The sequence below is a fragment of the Alligator sinensis genome, unplaced genomic scaffold (genome assembly GCF_000455745.1).
Source record: "Alligator sinensis unplaced genomic scaffold, ASM45574v1 scaffold952_1, whole genome shotgun sequence".
Classification (NCBI taxonomy): Eukaryota; Metazoa; Chordata; order Crocodylia; family Alligatoridae; genus Alligator; species Alligator sinensis.
In genome coordinates this window covers 336,262-353,415 of record NW_005841999.1, presented here as the reverse complement: position 1 = coordinate 353,415, position 17,154 = coordinate 336,262, and the positions used below count along the sequence as shown (strand labels likewise).

At 42.0% G+C, this 17,154-nt stretch overlaps 1 protein-coding gene across 4 annotated transcripts in view; it reads right to left on the bottom strand.

Moving 5' to 3' along the window:
* DNAJB4 (DnaJ heat shock protein family (Hsp40) member B4) overlaps positions 1-17,154 on the bottom strand; it is a 39,032-nt gene that overhangs the window by 5,430 nt on the left and 16,448 nt on the right. For 2 of the 4 annotated variants that reach the window (XM_006021614.3, XM_006021613.3), the window contains exon 2: positions 4,691-4,974. The exons of 1 other annotated variant lie outside the window; for it this stretch is intronic. In XM_006021614.3, coding sequence (XP_006021676.1) covers positions 4,691-4,901 — 211 coding nt within the window. In that variant the 5' untranslated portion in view covers positions 4,902-4,974. Of the gene's footprint in view, positions 1-960; positions 1,015-4,690; positions 4,975-17,154 lie in introns of those variants that run through there. One more of the 4 variants, XM_025201613.1, reaches the window with a different exon arrangement.

Genomic DNA, 17,154 nt, shown 5'->3' with positions numbered 1-17,154 from the left:
CCCCGTGCTCCTGTGGGACGCCCCTTCTGCCCCACCACTGCAGTGTTGACGAGCTGTGCCTGGTACCTTGAGATATGTAGAAAAAACATTTAAAGCTGTGTTTATGGCTGAATTGCTGATTCGCTGAATCAGCATCGAATATTCAGATTCGGATTCAGCCAAATTGAATCAGGACAGTGATCCAAATCAACGAATCACATCACCGTCCCCAATTTGGGCCGAATCCAAATCGAATACAGCCCATTTCATACATCCCTAATGCACTGCCTACTGAATATGCTCAGTATACATATGCATGTCTATAAGTAATAGAAGGTAATAGAATCAAACTTTGCATAAGTGCCAAAAAAGCCACTTACACAGCTGGAAAATGATCCTGTAGATCCCAAAAGGAAATAATTCTATCCTTTGACTTACAAATTTGATTTTTTTAAACTGTATATTTCTCACCCTTAGTGGTGCATCAGCTTTTGTATTTAATTGCTTGCAATTATTTTCACAGAAAAAAAATAGTAGAAGAATGATAACTAAAGACATCCATCCACTTCTGAAATATTTAGTTATGGCTTTCAATCATTATAGATAAGAGATTCTCAAAGTGCAGGAGCTTCAAGAGCTCCACAACCTCCAAAAGAAAAAATAGCAAGAACTACTGTTCCACTTCCAATTACGATTAAAAAAAATGCTCATGATCTTCTGAATCCAGTTTCCCCCTGCAATTTTTATCCCATCCTGTTAATGGTAGAAATGACCACGTCTAAATCTTCTGTCAAGTGCACACACATTTACAACTCCCCAAACACACCACCTTGCCTAAGAGCCCTTTGCGACTCTTACCTCTCACAGATAAACCTACTGCCCATTCCCTTTTGTGGCCCCCTACCAATTCTTCCCACATTAAATTTCCCTTTCACTTCCTCCAGCGAACAGTTTCTTGACTGCTTATACATAGGAACCTACCTAAATTGTGGTGAGACAAAGGGCTTTTCACAGCTTGCTTGCAGCGCACAGAGCTGAGTTCAAAGGCATTTGGCAGCAGTTAACACCCCTCAGCACTGATTGGCAGAGGCCCCGCCCCTTCATGCTGACTGACAGAGACTGGGGCAGGGGGAGGGAAGAGGGGGCAACTGCCGTTTTGATTGGTTGCTGCCCTTTTTGCGGCCCCGCTCCTCGGCGCTCATTGGTGGAGAGGCTCTGGCGGGGGGGGGGAGGGAGGAGGAGGGATGAGGGGGCAGCCTCCAACTTGTCTGCTGTCCTTTGTGCCACCCACTACTTTCCCTTCCAGAACTGCTATATATTTATTAATTTTTTGTTGTTGTTCGCACAGATTTCATGGTTTCTGCGAAACTGAGAATTAAGTAGGTCCTTATTTATACATACTTACTGTCAACGGCCATCTACATTTCCTACAAATAGCCCTTGGCTTTAGACTCACGCAACCATCACTTCCTCCATTTCCTGGTTAAAGATTCCCATCTGCTTCCTCTTATAAGCTCCAATGCTCACTCTCAGATTCTAGCTTATTTCCTGAAATTATTAAAGGTCTTGAAGCTAAAGGCATTTCAGTCCTTAAAGAAATGCTGTTACTGCTAAACTCATAACTTTTATAAGGAAGAGTCCTAACCACTGAGCCTTGTATTGAAAGGAGCCAAGCACTAAATTAAGTTCTAAGACCTCAAACAGGAAAAGTTTATACTAAAACAGTTGAGCCTGTGCCCTAAATTCTCATCCATTTTAGATGAAACAGATAAAAAAAAAAAAAAAAAAGCTTAATTCAAACATTTAACTGCAGACGCATAAGCTTTTAACTCTAGATTCTCCATTATAGTCAATGAATTTTAAATGCAACTTGGAAGGAGTTCAAGGCTGCCCTTTATATTTTATTAATCCTGAGCATGCTGTCTTCTGTACCACCTCTCTTACATAACTTGGAGCAACCCAAAAGGGTGTTACGGGACTTTAGCAAGTTGCCAGTTTATATTGGACAGTCTTTTATTTCCCTGGGCAAGCTTGCCCCACAGGACATGCCCGAGTTACAACTTGAACATATACATAATCAATAAAACAGTCAAATCCTCAAGCACTCAGTACAACATAATAAAGAATCAAAGCAAACCCTGTGGTCTTTTCCCGGATGCTGGGAAAGTCCCTGGCTCAGTGTTGCAGCTAGTAGCCACTCAGCCCTCTCCCTCTCTCTCTCCTTTGAACATAAGGCAAATCATCTTTACAGTTTGAAGGTCCAGAGCCTGGAATAGACTTCCCCCAGAGGTGGTACAATCACTTAGTCTGGAAATCTTGAAAAAAAACAAACATTTGGACGCTCACCTTGCTGGAGTTATCTGCCCCCAGCACTCTTTCCTACCCAAGAGCTGGGGGGGATGAACCTTATGAGGTCCCACCCAGCCCCTAACATCTATGAATCCCCTAGCTCCCTTCCCTGGGAGCCTTTTAACTTGCTTTGCACCAGCCAATTATCCTCCTTGGCTGGCCCAGACCTCCGCAAGCCTGTAACCACTTTCCTACTGCTTGCAGCTAGAGCTATAGGCCCCAAGGCATGCAGCCTGCTGCAGGGCCAAAGTTAGTATGACAATCACGAATCAGATGTGCAAAAGAGAAACCCAGTCATTCCCCTTAGGCTGGTAACAGAGAGGGGATCAGCATAAAAGCTGCAGAGTCAGCTTTTTGGCTGCTCTTGAGAGATTCTCTCTTATTGTGCTGGCTTTAGGGTCCTTCTACCTCTGCACCATATAAAGCAGCCAGAACACACAACTTAGCCCTGGAAATATTAAACACAAAAATAATATTCCCCAGTACATACTGTTCTCTCTCTGTATAAATAAAGACTCTAGAACAAGAGATGTGTCCAACTTCAGCCATTTAACAAAAAAAAGTCCATGCATGAAGAAAAGGTCTTTCCCCCATATTTGTATAACTCCAAGATAAGTTAAGTGATTTCACCCCAAAGTTCAAAGGACATGTATGGATTGAATAAAGTTTGAGCCCAACAAGAATGTTTAGCAAGTGGGGCATTAGGACAAAAATGCCACAGTTAATACTAAATTATATATTTCAAAATATTTTTGTTGTACTATTAACTGGTAATGTCAAACAGATAGATGACAAACTGCATCACATGACTATGTAGAATGACAGTTCTAGAATAGACAGTGAACAGATTTTTCTAAAGGAACATTAATTGAGTTCATGGCTGTAAAAAAAAAAAAGCAGAAAGACTTATAACTGACTACATTTGGACACCAATGACAAAGCTTAGACAGTCACTGAAGAATCAACAGATTTTTCTAAATTTGTAGCCACAAGAACCTGTTGTTGATACTCCTGTTAATATTATGCTTAAAATAAATAGAATATGCTTTGTACCTCTGGCTTCAGGTATGTGGTGCCATGTTACTTAATATATCTTGCCTTGAGCTCTTAGGAAAATCTGACTAAAATGATATTTTTAGGAGTGGATTAGAATGTACCACTGGGATGGAACAGAAATAAAATCTTGAGCGTAGGCAGGCATACTATCATACTAAAAAGTGACTTATGACTTATACCAAGGTGGAAACACAGGCCTTAGTTCTTTATGGGTAGGATCAGATCAGGCATCAAGACTTTCAAAAAATTATGCTAGAACCAGTAGAAACCCTACTCAGACTTGTAGAATTCCTTCACTCCAAAGTGAAACATGAGAAAATGGAATATTCCTCATTTACAAAAGCTAGTTTCCCAGAGCATAATCAATGCAGAGTAAAAAATCCAGCTTTTATCCATAACCAATAAACTGTTTGATAAAAGGACAGATTTGGTAAGTTAGAATCATCTCAAGTAGCAATGTTCTCCAAAAAATGGAACTACTAAAGCCAGTGTGCCACTTGGAATGAGTACAAGTATTAGAAGCTAGCCCCAAATGAATGGTAATGGCCTCCTTGTGTCTGTAGAAGCACTTAGCTAGTTTGGAATTTCCAGCAGGATGGATAGAAATAAGGGACGCTAATGCTTCTCTCCATTGCTCAATCCTATAACTTCTGAGAAACCACTTCAGCTGGAAATAAAGAGCCTCGTAGTCAAATAACCATTTTAGGTTAAATGTGACATTTCTGGGGCCTCATTCTTTTGGCACATTATTACTGTTTACAATTAAGTTTAAAAAAATGTTCTGGTATTTCATGACATCAGTCAAATTCTTTCCTCTCCAGGCAAGAAGCCAAGGACAACTAAGCACTGGACATCTGGGTTCTTGCTAAGAGGGACTGGTCTTGTCCAAGCAGGCCACCCATTAGCAAAATCTTTAGAAATAAAACCCTTTGAATAATGTGTCTAAAGGCAATCTTAAAAATGCTGGAAAAGGAGGACTTCCAATCAGCTCTCTCTGGGTAACAGGAAACTTTGCAGTAAAACTAACAGTTCCCTATCAATGAGATGGTGAATTTTCTCTACCTTAAAGAAAATTGAACAGCCTAATATTAAACTCTTAGGATACATTACATACACAATTAATCTGTTAATGTAGCAGTTGCTAAATGTAGGATCATTGTCTCTAGATCAGAGATATACTGCCTAAACCAGAAAACGGTCATGCACTGAAAAGTTATATTCCCTAAAGTTGTCTTACTGTAGTCAAAATAACCAAATATCCACTTTAAAAGTGCAGAAGAGGCAGTGAAAAAAAAAAACCACTTACCTTCCTCCCCAAACTGATCATAGATGTCTCTTTTTTTGGGATCGCTCAGTACTTCATAAGCTTCTGCAACCTCTTTGAATTTTTCTTCTGCGTGGGGGGATTTGTTCTTATCTGGATGCCATTTAAGGGCTTGTTTTCTGTAAGCCTTTTTGATATCTTCTTCAGAAGCCCCTTTTTCAATTCCCAGAATTGAATAATAATCTTTCCCCATTCCGAGAGTAAGAGGAATTTAGGTTTTCCTTGATATAAAGAAACCAGTGTCCCGTGTCTTAGCAATGCAGATACTGGAAGGAAGAGGGGGGAAAAAAAGACCACGTCTGCTATTTAAACAAAGTTAGTACAAATCAGCCCTTGGCATACAGAGTAATGGTAGACTGCTGTTTCTATTTTATTCCCTCCCCTCCTGTTGCTCATTTATAGATAAATATACACACTGCTGGGGAGACAGCCCCTCTCCAGAGTCCTCCCATTTACACTACGTGTCTCGGCTCTTTCTAGAACAGCAAATGCTACAAGACGTCACTTCCCAGGCTGTCTACAGCCAGACACTCTGCACTGCTTCCACTCTCCCTTCCAATTAACTGTTCAATTTCCATTTTTCTCACTCAAGTGACTGGATAGTTTAGGTATCTGACAGCAAGGCAGAGAGTTCTTCATCTCCAGGTCTCTAAACAAGGTCATCAGGGACTGAAAACAAACACTATTTAACAGTAATTCAATGGCCTATACAAAACACACTGAAATCTCAATTTCCAATGTATATTTTAATCTATTTATAAATCCTTGTATCATATATGAAGGTACAGGTGCTCCTGGGATGAACCCCCACTGTAAAGTGCCACCTGTTGGATTTGCATTAGAGATATTTCATATTCAAATTAAATCAGGTCTCAAAAGTTTCAGACAGCTGATTTCATTTCATTAAAGCCCAAATTAATCCACCTCCCCCCCATAATTATCTTGCTTGGAGGCAAGTTAAGATTAACTAAACACTACTTCACTGCTAATTAAGTTGTAAGCAATCACAGCATGTTGTATAACCCAGTGCATTAAATCCACTCAGAAGTGTATTACAAAGAACAGTCATAGTCTTTCTATAATTTAGATAATACAGAACAGAAAGCAGAATTCCAGCTTTAACAAACAGGCAATTCAAGTACAAATAAATTAGCCGCTTGGCCTAATGACATCTGTGAGAGGTAAATAAAGCAAAGTTATCTATCCATAATGATGATCCATGTAAAGTTTTAGAGTTAAAACTGTTTCTCAAAGCCTGCAGAAAGAAGGCTATCAAATTATAGCTTGCAGTATATTGAGGCTCTGTTTTGGCTCAACTTCTGGACTGAGTTTTTTACTTTCTTAACTTGACTAAAAGGCTAGAACATTGATTAGTGCAGTGTAATTACGAGCCCTGTTTCACTGAAAACAATATTTTAAAACAATTTTGGTCACATCTATAGTAAATAGAAGTGGGGGAGCAGAGAACTCTACATAACTGTTCTCCTTATTTATTGTATTCAGATGCCCTGACTCTCAGCTGCAAATGTCAGTGCAGTATCTTGTTACAGGACCCTCAGCAAAGCTAATGGGGAACTTAAGTATGCTGCTGCCTATTAACTTCAGATGTCCAGATGGTATATATTTCAGAACTGGCTTTTTCATAGATCTCTTGGACATGACTTTTGATACGTGTTGACCAGAAAAGGATTTTCCCAAGAGGGTATCTTCCCCCATTCAAGATTTTTAACTTGGGAAACAAAAGTTCCTGTAGGATCACTAGTCATGGAAGAATACTTGTTCTCATTTTTTCCATCACTGGAAAATGGTAACAACATTCTCCCTTCACTCTACTTTTTCCATCTGAAAAATGATGGTAAGGCTAAGAGTCATAACTTTTACACAACTTCGACTTGGGGGGAGAGGAGGGAAGGGGATGTTAGTTTCTTCTCCACACTTAAAGTACTATGCAAGTAAAAGAGATAAGAAAAAAAGGTGACCATATTCTCAGAGTTTTAGAAAAGAAGTTTTCTTCCCTAATATTTTGTTTGGTTGGGGGCGGGTTTCTGGGCAGGGAGGAGAAGAGGCAGTCAGAAGACAAGCTAGGGTAGGGGGAATCATTTGATCAAATTTCACTTTTTGGCATTTTTTTTAATTAGAAAAAAAATTAAGTTTCAAGCACTTGTACTTAAAATCCCAGTTTGGAAAGGGGTATTTGGGTATCTGGAATCAGAATACTTGCATCAATTCCCCGCACCTTTCAGGCCCCCAGGCCTACTTCGCATCTTTTAAACCTGAATGAGCTAAATGGTTCAGATTAACCCATATAGTTACTGTCAGTATCAATTCCACATTAGAAGAGGGGAGGAGGAGCTACTTTTATTCCCCTCACTGGATAAAAAGATATCTGTGGTCAATAACTTGTTTCCCCTACATACAGTACTCTTCTTTTGGAGACTTGGCAAGTGCCATTAGTCTTAACAACAGCTCCTCTGTGTCTTGTCTATACAGATTGAGGGTCCTTGTGTGGGTGAGGAGATAGTTTCATTCCATTATATTTTATTTATAAAATACCTGATGCAAAGCACTGTCCTTTAAGTAATAGAAGATATACTTTCCTCCTTGCTTTTACACTCAAGTTACCTTTAAAGAGCACTCTAGGAAGTACCATGAAAAGTAAATGCAATAGCTTGTGTTAAAAGCAGGCTATAAGCTTGAAAACCTAAATTTTCTTCATTAGGTTAGCTCATAATACTGTCTTCCTGTACTATAAAGCAGAGTTGATGCTCCAGCATATGTTTCCATTTTAGGCAATACCTATTATAATCAAGAAAGTGTTAAGACAGTTTTGCTGGGTTAGTTTTTAACAATTCCAATTCCTTATCAGAAGAGCAACAAAGTTAGTCCAGAAAGCAGTAAATAAATTACTGTGGACATTACTACAGTTAGTCAGCCTACAATGGAGTCCTACTGGATTTTGGTTTTGTGTATATAGGGAACATACAGTCAGTGCCAAAACAATAACATAGATTACTTTAATCTGAGATCTGTATTCTAGTTAAAAAGAACCAGCCAAAACAAAATGGCTATGGTAGGCATGGTCTGCATAAGCAAATGTAAAACAAAGAAAAGAAAAAGTCTAATAACTCTTTTTCTAGCAATATTGTACCAAATATGTACTGTCTTCAAGGTTCCAAAAATCAAGAGCATGATGGGAATTAATGCTAGCAAATTTCAAACAACAGGACCCATTTAATGCCTGCCTTTTATTAAGGGCAAGAGAATCTGCCATATTTTTGTTTCTAAAAAAAATGGAATTTAGAGTTAAAATTAAATGACAATTAACGTTTGAGAACAGCACTTGCCAGACCAACTCAGGGACATACTGCTCTCTACCTTGCACAGCATGTACAGAGTGACAGAGGGCTAGATCTACGAAGGGACTTAGATCTGTGGGCACTACAATGCCTAACTTCTAAGCACCTGGTTTCTCGAGTGGAAGCCAGAGCCCTCAGTGAGATGCCCGTCTGAATCTTTTAGCTGTGCTGTGAACATGTTGCCCAGACAGGCCTCTCAGGGGAGATATGCAAAGGACTACCCAGCTGAGGGTCCTGATCTGACTTAAGTGTGACATACATGCCTAGCTGCTCAGCCATGCCAAGACAACTAATTGTTTAGGAAACTTTACTGACAAAAAAAACCTCAGGCATGGATAGAATTCAGATCCATAACTGAATTAGTTGTATTCAGTGCCTAATTCTACTTGAGTTTTCTGTGGGTCTGAGTTGTTTGGTGGGTCTGAGGTGTAACTCCTTTGCAAGAATAACCACACAAAGTAAACACATACATGTCACTTCCTTCTCCACTATACAGCAGAGGCTGGCCTCAACATGGCCCACAGTAGCTGGGATGCTGTATTCAATCAGTACGATCACTAGGCTACTTATTAAAGTTCCTTGGAAGCAGACAATGCAAATGATATCCCTACAGAACATTACCACCCACAGCCTGGAAATGCACTTCAAAGCGATGCCCACGGATGCCAGCTCCTAGGAACAGGTAGAAACAAGGAAAACTGACAGTGACACCTCGTGGCTTTCACAACCAACAGGCCAAGCAGTCAGGATCTAACAATGGCATCAGTGCTAATACAATGATTATAGTTCCAACACCAGTTATCATTCTGACCAGTTTCTCTCACATGGGCACAGTATTGGTCTATAGTGCTTGTATTTCGATGTCATACTGTGTCAGACAATTCCATCCATTTAAACCTTATGGTTGCATTTCTCTCTCTCTGCATACTTAACTGCAAACATGGGTACAGACACTTCATCTCATACAGAGTTGTTGCATTTTTATACAGGTATGTTTCCTGCTAACGTTAAATGTGGCCAAGACTCATGACTGACTAATGGAAATATATTTACCAAGTGTCAAGGACTTGTATTTAGACATGTAGACTGTTGGTAAATCTCAATGCTCCCTTCTGCATCACAGCTTTATTTTCCTTTCCCCCAAAACGTCTAGCTTCAGCAGGCAACAGGGAACAATTGTGTGCGATGCCCAAGCAACTAATATGCATGTCTATACCTTTCATGGTGCAAGAATCACAGTTATTTGGAGAGAGTTTCTCGGCTTAGTCAGCTGCACATCTCCCCCATATTCCCTAGAAGGTTTATCAAGGCCTTAGCAACAATGAAAACAAGACACTGCACTACATAGCAACACATACCTATAAATCACAGAGTCACAGGCGCACATATACTAAAAATAACCCAAAATCTGTTTTTCACAGTGGGCAATGAAGGTTTTTAATGGCATGTACAAGCATCTGAATCCTTCAGCCATCTTCTGAAGCACTATCATGCAAAAAGCTACCAGTCAGTCTGGGGCAACTTTTGAAATTGCATATGTAATGCCAGACTCCCACTCTACTGTAAACCCTCAGGAGCAGAGACCATGCCTGCTTTTGTGCCTGGAACCACAGAAGCATGATCAAGATCAGGGCCTCTGGCCAGTACCTTAGTAAATACCTGCTTAGGACTGATGTTAATCAAGGTGATTGCCAGGGATCCGGGTTTTCTGTTTCCCCGCAGAAAAATGAAGGGGTGGAGGGGGAAGGAATGTGGATTTGCCCTTTTAACTGAGAAAAATGTGGATCTTTCATTTTAACAGAGCAACACGCAGATTTTCCACTTCTGCAAGGAGCTCTCTGCGAACTGGCAGAGTTCCAGCCCGCAAGGGGCTGGTGGGAACAGGAGGAGGGCGGTCAGGCAGGGGGTGCCATGTGCATGTGTGCACTCACACATCTGCATGGCTGCCAAGCAGCCTGGAGAGCGGCTCCCGCAGGTAAGTCTGGCAAAGTGGGAGGGGGGATTGAGGCCCTCATAGGAAGGGAAGGAGGGAGGGAGTTGGGGAGGGCTGTGGCTGTTGCCCAGTCCCAGCAGTGTGCAGGGCTTGGGACCTGATGTGTGGCCACAGTGCCCAGTCGAGGTGTAGGACAGAGCTGTGGGTGGCTTGTCCAGGGGGTGGGGGGCAGGGGGACATGCCCCCCAGATTTGTGTATGGGGTGGGGCTGGGGTGGGATGCATACTGCAGGCTCAAGGCTCCCTGCCCTGATGCCCTCCTCTCAGGCCCTCCACAGCCCAGCACATGGGACACGGCATGGCAGGCTACAGCAGGGCAGGAAAGCTCTTTGCTGCTGCAAGCCCTGCACTGCCCTGGCGAAAGGCCCCCTGCCCACTCAGCAGCAGCACCATGGAGTTATGCTTTTTGCTGCTGCCAGGCAGGCAGGGGGTCCCTTACTGTGGTGGTACAGGGCTTGCAGCAGCCCTGGGGAAGGGCAGCAGGGCAGGGAGCCCAAGCCTGCAGTGAGCAGCCTGCATCTGTTTCCACCCCACTCAGACGGGCTTTGCTTGGGCGGTGCTGCCATGGAGGAGGGGGAGCCGGGCTCCACATTCCACCTCTGCCACAGCAGCCGTCATGGGTGGCAGTCGGGGCTCAGATGCTGCTGCAGGGGCATGGGGCTGCAGACCAGGTTCCCTGGCCCCATAGGTTTGGCAGGTGGGGACCCCCTACAACAGGGCTGAGAGGCCTGGACCTACATCCTGGTGAGCAAAGGGGGCAGAGGGAGCTCTAATTTTCCATGATAAAAATCCCAAAATCAAATACCAAAATGTATATGTATTTAGAATTTAATTTTATTATAGTGATTGAGGCACTGGTAGGCTTCCAAATTGCTTTAAAATTCTAAATATATCAATAAAACACCTATCAGTGATTACCCCCACCAAATCTGCAATTCAACTGAAACACCATTAATATATTATGGTGTTTCATTTGAATTGTGGATATTGGGGGGGGGGCGGAGGGTTAAATCAGAGAACTTGCGATTTTTTAAACAGAGAAAACCAGAATCCCTGATGATGACAACTACCAGCTGAGTCTCATGACCAGTGGGTCTCATGCTAGAGAAACATTTACTCCTTAATTCCTACACGCTGGCTTGAAGGGTGAATGTACCATTAAGCAGGAGTTGGTGATAGTCCATATGTTAAATGTTTTCACTTTCTCCTTCAACATTAGTGAGTTGTTCAAACCATCTGGTTCACACCAATGCTGTTAAAGTTTTTAATCCCTGCACTAGCACTATTTGCTTAAATAGTATAGATTACTGTGGGTCTTGTTTTTTGTCAAATGTGCAGCACTGTTTCCAGCAAGAACGTGCTGGACTTTTGTCTAATTTATTTCCCTAGGAACTAGATGTATTGATTTCCAACCCCAAAAGCATTTCCTTCTCCCCAAGTCTGAAAGTTTTAAAATAACAGAATTCTCCTATTTGTTACAAGTATAAAGAGCTTTAATTGGGGCCAGAAAGTATTTTTTACTCTACTAGCACTTTTAAATTCCCTTCCTTCCCACAGTTCTAAAATATATTTTTCATTTGTGTATATAAACACACACACATACATACATACCTATAAGCAAGCATTTGGAAAATGCCATACTTTGTTTAGTTATAAAACACCTAAAATTTATATTTTAACCAAACCCTGTAAAATCTGCAATACTAAATTAATCTTTAAAAATCAGAGAAGTTCCCAAAGCAGACCTGCTGTTTCTTAGAATTATCAGAAAAATAGTCCTCTTGTATTTTTGCTGCATAACCTTTTAATTTCTCACCACTTACACTAATGCTAGATATAGTCAGCTTCAAGGAAGCCATCTAACATTTTAAAAACCTCACCTTCACTTCTTAAGTTAAATCTGACCTCTCTGAACAGATTCTGCACTCCACTTTTGTTATTTTACAGTAACAGTTATTTTACTGAAACACTACACCTTCCATTCATCTCGCTAGTATATGTATACAGCTCAACTTGTGTACAATTTGTTATACTAACAGGTGTAACATGATAATGAAGTAAGATGGGATTCAGAACACTTCAAAGTGTGCAGCAGTTGCTTTTGACAATTCTAGATTTGAATGATGTTAATTTTGTTCTTATAGAACAGTTCAAAGAAATCCATATTACACCTAAAGAAAGGCTAGCTCTGCCATTATGAACACTGAAATCAAATGCTAGATTTATTACTGTTATAGGACAGTCAGTACCTGTATTAATCTGAAGTTGTTCACGCAAACAGCATTTGTATTCTTCTAGAGTACTTAAAAATATTCTTAAATAAGCTTTTTGAAAATGTTCATTCATATAAACCCTAAGGTGTCATTTAAAAACAGCCCTTCTGTTTTTTTGTATGTTAAAAGCACAGAAATACAAAACTGAATATGGGATTGGGTTGTAGTACAGGACAAAGAGCAAACAAAACCACAAAGGCAAATTCCAGACAGATCACTACTATAAATACTCATATACATGGAAATGTCAGGCAGAGAAGCCAAACCCACATCTCAGAAAAGCTCCAATAAATATGAGTCTTTTAATATTCCCAGACACACTTGGAGCAGTTTGTGCGGCTGTCCACACAAGATTGAAGAAAGGTCTTCTACACATAGCATGATTAGCCATTAAAGCCATTCACAGTAGTAATTATCCACTCACAGCATCTGGCAAAGTAGGCTGTTATTCAGAAAGGTGTAAACTTTCTTGGGTGAGTTTGTCTTTAAAAAGTTGCCACCCTGTCCTGTCTTCTTTGCATAGTATAAGAGGTTTATATTTTGCAAACACTAATCTTCCAGAAAAGATCTGAGGAAGGATGAGCTTTCCATCATCTTAGGTTGCATACGGCCCTAAAATCTAAGAGTTTATTGTACTGTTCTTCAATATTAGGCCCCTATTTATGCACCCCCAGTTATATTCAAAGATATCCAAGATAAGGTATTCTTCAGAAACAAAAAACCTGAAACACCAACAAAGGGCCGGATTTATCCAAATATAAAAATCACATTTCTATAGAAGACATTTCTATATAAAACACAAAATGGATTTAAATCCTCTTCTTTCAGACATAAAACTTACAGAAGACATCCCATATCTCTCTCAGAAATATTAAGACCTAGAGAAATACTTAAATAATAGAATTTGTGCATGGCATTGATGGCTATATTTTTCCAAGGTAATTTTGTTTAATCTGCAAAATGTTTGTGCATTGACCCTCCATAAGTACTAAATATTCTTTTATCTATTAGAGCAAAGACTGCATTGGTACAATTAGTAACAAAAGATATGGTTAGAAACCCTTAAGGAAGATAGAAAACTATTCAAAAAGACTTCAGCCTATTACCATTTAGTAAATATCCTAAAATTTTCACAAGGGGAAAAAGTTAATGGCTAAGTCAAGCCACCCAATGACATCTAATATGTATCAGTTCATCTTACATGTAATGAAACACACTCATCGTAACACAATAGCTGCTTCTCTTTGTCACTGTAAAGATGCTTACTGGCTCACAGTGAAGCTGTGTCATTTTGACCAGTCAAGAGCTGTAAGTAAGAAAACAAAGTTGTTATACTTTTGAGACAAAATAAGAACGATGAGTGAGAGGTGGAGAAGGCTGCTAGGACTCCCTTCAGGTAGAAGTCACACCTGGGAGACCACTTTCCTCCCCGCTAATGAACTAAACTTCTCCAGATGTCTAAAACAAAAATTACTTCTATGTGAAGAAGAGAACCTAAGTGTTCTACAGGTTTCCCTCACTTTATGCAGGTTCTGTATGTGCGAATTTGCTCTACGTAATGACCCTTTTTATACCAAAAATTCATTATATGCAAGGTAAATTCACTCTTACGCAATCAGTGTACTAAAGCCCGCAGTCAGCTGCTCTGTGCGGTGCATTGTGGGAGTGACACACACTAAAATATAATCTCCTGTGCGGATCTGTGCTCCTCGCTTGTTGTCTGCGACACTTGATCTGTAATTGCCATCCCCATTATGGCTTCTAAGCATCCCACTAGCTTATCTCCTACCCCTCTCCCGGTCCATCAATGAAGCCTTCACCACCCTCTCTTCACGCCAACTAAACATTCACCACCACCGTGTTTGTGTCCGCTGTCTGCTGTTGGTGAGTAACAAACCTGTCTTGTAAAAGTGGTAGAAATGGGTCTGGGGATCAGTACAGTTGAGGTCTTAGAACATATCCCTATTTGTTACATTGTAAAGTGGGTTCCCTTTATGCGAATTCAAGTTATGCGCCATTTTCCAGGAATGCATGTACAGCATAAAGCAAGGGAAACCTGCACTTATTGGAAACTCTTCACAATCTCTCAAAGGGTAACATTTCTGTGCAACTTCCATGAGTCCTTAGATTAGGACAACTCCACACTGGATCCAAAAAAATGCTCTTTGAGCTAAAAACCTAAGTTAAGAAACAGAAGTCAGCAGTACAAGAGCCAAAACTATATATCCTATTGTATTGGGATGAATTTGGAAAGAAACTTCACTAACGGTGTCATTAAAAATGCGATTTATCACTTTAAAAAATGAACACTGAAAAGCTGGTGAGGAAGTTGTACCTCCAAAGGTTGGGAGGGAATTGTATTTCTTTTTAGTGCAGCCCTTTATAAAAGAGTGCAAAATCTCATACACAAGACTGAAACAAACATTAGTGTACTTAGTTCTGTAGCAGGCTTGCATTTGGAGCTTGGGTTGAGTCCCAGGCTTGAAATCTTGCTGTTTTTGATTGGTGGAGCCCATCCACCAACCAGGAGGCAGCAAGAGGAATTAAGTCACACTCCTTTCCTGAGGAGGGGGGAGAGGACTCCCAGACCTGATTGTAGACTGCAACACTCAGGTCCGGAAGACTTCAGGGGCGGAGCCCTGGAGAATATAAAAGGAGCTGCGTGCCCAGCATGAGGGAACACATCCGGAACAGAGAAGAGCGGGGCTTATAAGACCCGAGTAGAGCTGCTCAGCATGGCGAAGCAGTAGCCCGCAAGTGCCCCTGAAGACTTCCATCAGCGAGGAATGGCGGATGACTCCAGCAGCTAGGCTCTCGGTGTGCAGCACGGCACATGGCATCCAGACCTTAGGAGCTGTGTAAGGCAGCTCAGGTCTGCAACCTCTAGCGTGCAGCCAGAGACACGGTGCACAGGCTGGTGCACGGAGTAGGACCTTTGGAGTACTTGGGCGGCTCAGGTCCTCAACCCCCAGAACAAGGCTGGGAACTCAGTGCAGGAGGCACTGCACAGAGGGTCCAGGAGCGGACCAAGCCTGGTGCTGCATGAGGCAGCCCAGGCCTCCAACCCATAGCAAAAGGTTGAGTCCAGGGAGCCAGATGGTGCTTGGGCTACTGAGGCAGCAGACAGGGCTGAGCCAGAGGCCCCAGGAGCCCTACATAGAGGAGCCCTGTTCCAGGGGACAGTGACCCCCCTGAAGCCCACTGCAGGCAAGAGAGCAGCCTGGCGCAGAGGACGAGGGCCACCCTCCAGGCCTGGGAGTCATGAGTTGCAGGGAAAAGAGGATTCCCACAGGGGAGGGGGAGTCCTCCCTGGCTAATTAACGACTCCTGAAAGTGGAGGTCCCACTGGGAGGGCCCCCCTAAAGTTACCAGCTTCCATGTAGGGCTTGGGAAAAGCCCAAGGGCACTGGGGTATCCCCTTGGGATTAAGTTTATCTTTGGGGTTCCTGCGCCATAAGTAGTATGATGGCATGCCATATATTTTGTGAACTCTCATGTTTGTAAATTAGTAGATTAGTAGAGTCCTAGGGCTCTGTTGGGAGCCGCTGTTGCTATTATTTCACCTGTTGTTTACTTGTATTTATTTGTGGCTGATTTATTGTTCACCCATATTATCTATAGTTTATCTGTTGGCTATCTATATTTATTTTGGAGTTTATCTGTTTCAGAACAGATACTTACCTGTGACCTACCTGTATCTGGAGCACTGGAATAAGGTTTTATGTCATTTACCCAGAGGGTATTGTTTGTTACTTGTTTAGATTGGGCTCGCAAGGGGGAGAAGTACGCCCCGCTGGCCGACATCCTGAGGGGCTGTGGCTACGACATGACGGTCGACGCACTCACTGTGGGAGCCTGGGACGCGCACACTCGGAGCCTGAGACCCCAGCAACAAGAGCGTCCTGCATGCCTGCCGCGTCTCCTGCCACTACGCCAAGCTGATGCGCTGCCTCATGGTGTCCGACACCATCCGTTGGTCCCACAACATCTACGTGGAACACATCATGGGCCACCGCCAGTACTCCAACCCCACCAGGCAAACCGCCGCTGGACCGGACCCAGAGGGGACCGCCTGAACCCCTCCTCTGCACCAGATGGACCTTCACTTCAAGAGGATTCTTCAACAACGGACGACCCCACTCCACCCAAAGAGGACCGCCGCAATGAGACCCTATATGGACTGAGACGCTTTTCTTCGACCCCTCCCTCCCCCCTCCCCCCACCCCCGGGCTTAGTTGGCTAACATTGTATCTCCTGTAACCTAGTTGCGTTCCCCTCCTCACCCCTATCCTTCTATTGTTAGTCCCTCGCTCAGGCGAACTGTATTTCCCTACCAGGTTTGTCATCGTTTTTGGATTCACAACATCTACTAATAAAAGTCAATCTTATAAATATATATATATTGTATATATGTTTATACCCATGTTCCTTTCCCTTGTGATAACTATATACACATCTATTTACATTAACTTAAGTTCCCTGACTGTCCTGGCCTGGTTCTGTAGGGACAGAGGGAAACTGAGCAGTCTGCAGTTCCCCCCCTCCACAGCACACCTGCCAGCTAACAATCCCCTTCAATTGGAGAAAGGGAGTATATACCTGAGCTACCTGGGCTACAGTTCATTTCAGTCTTTCCTGTAAATTTTATATATAAAACAAATGTGGCCATCTCTCACAATGCGCTATATTCTCTTTCTTCATCATGAACTGAAATTTACATCAAATTATCTCTTGCTATATTCTTCTTTCCAGAAACACACAGGAAAAGTACAATTTTACTAAAGTTTCAATAGCTTGAAGGACAGTTTGCAATGATGTTATTCAT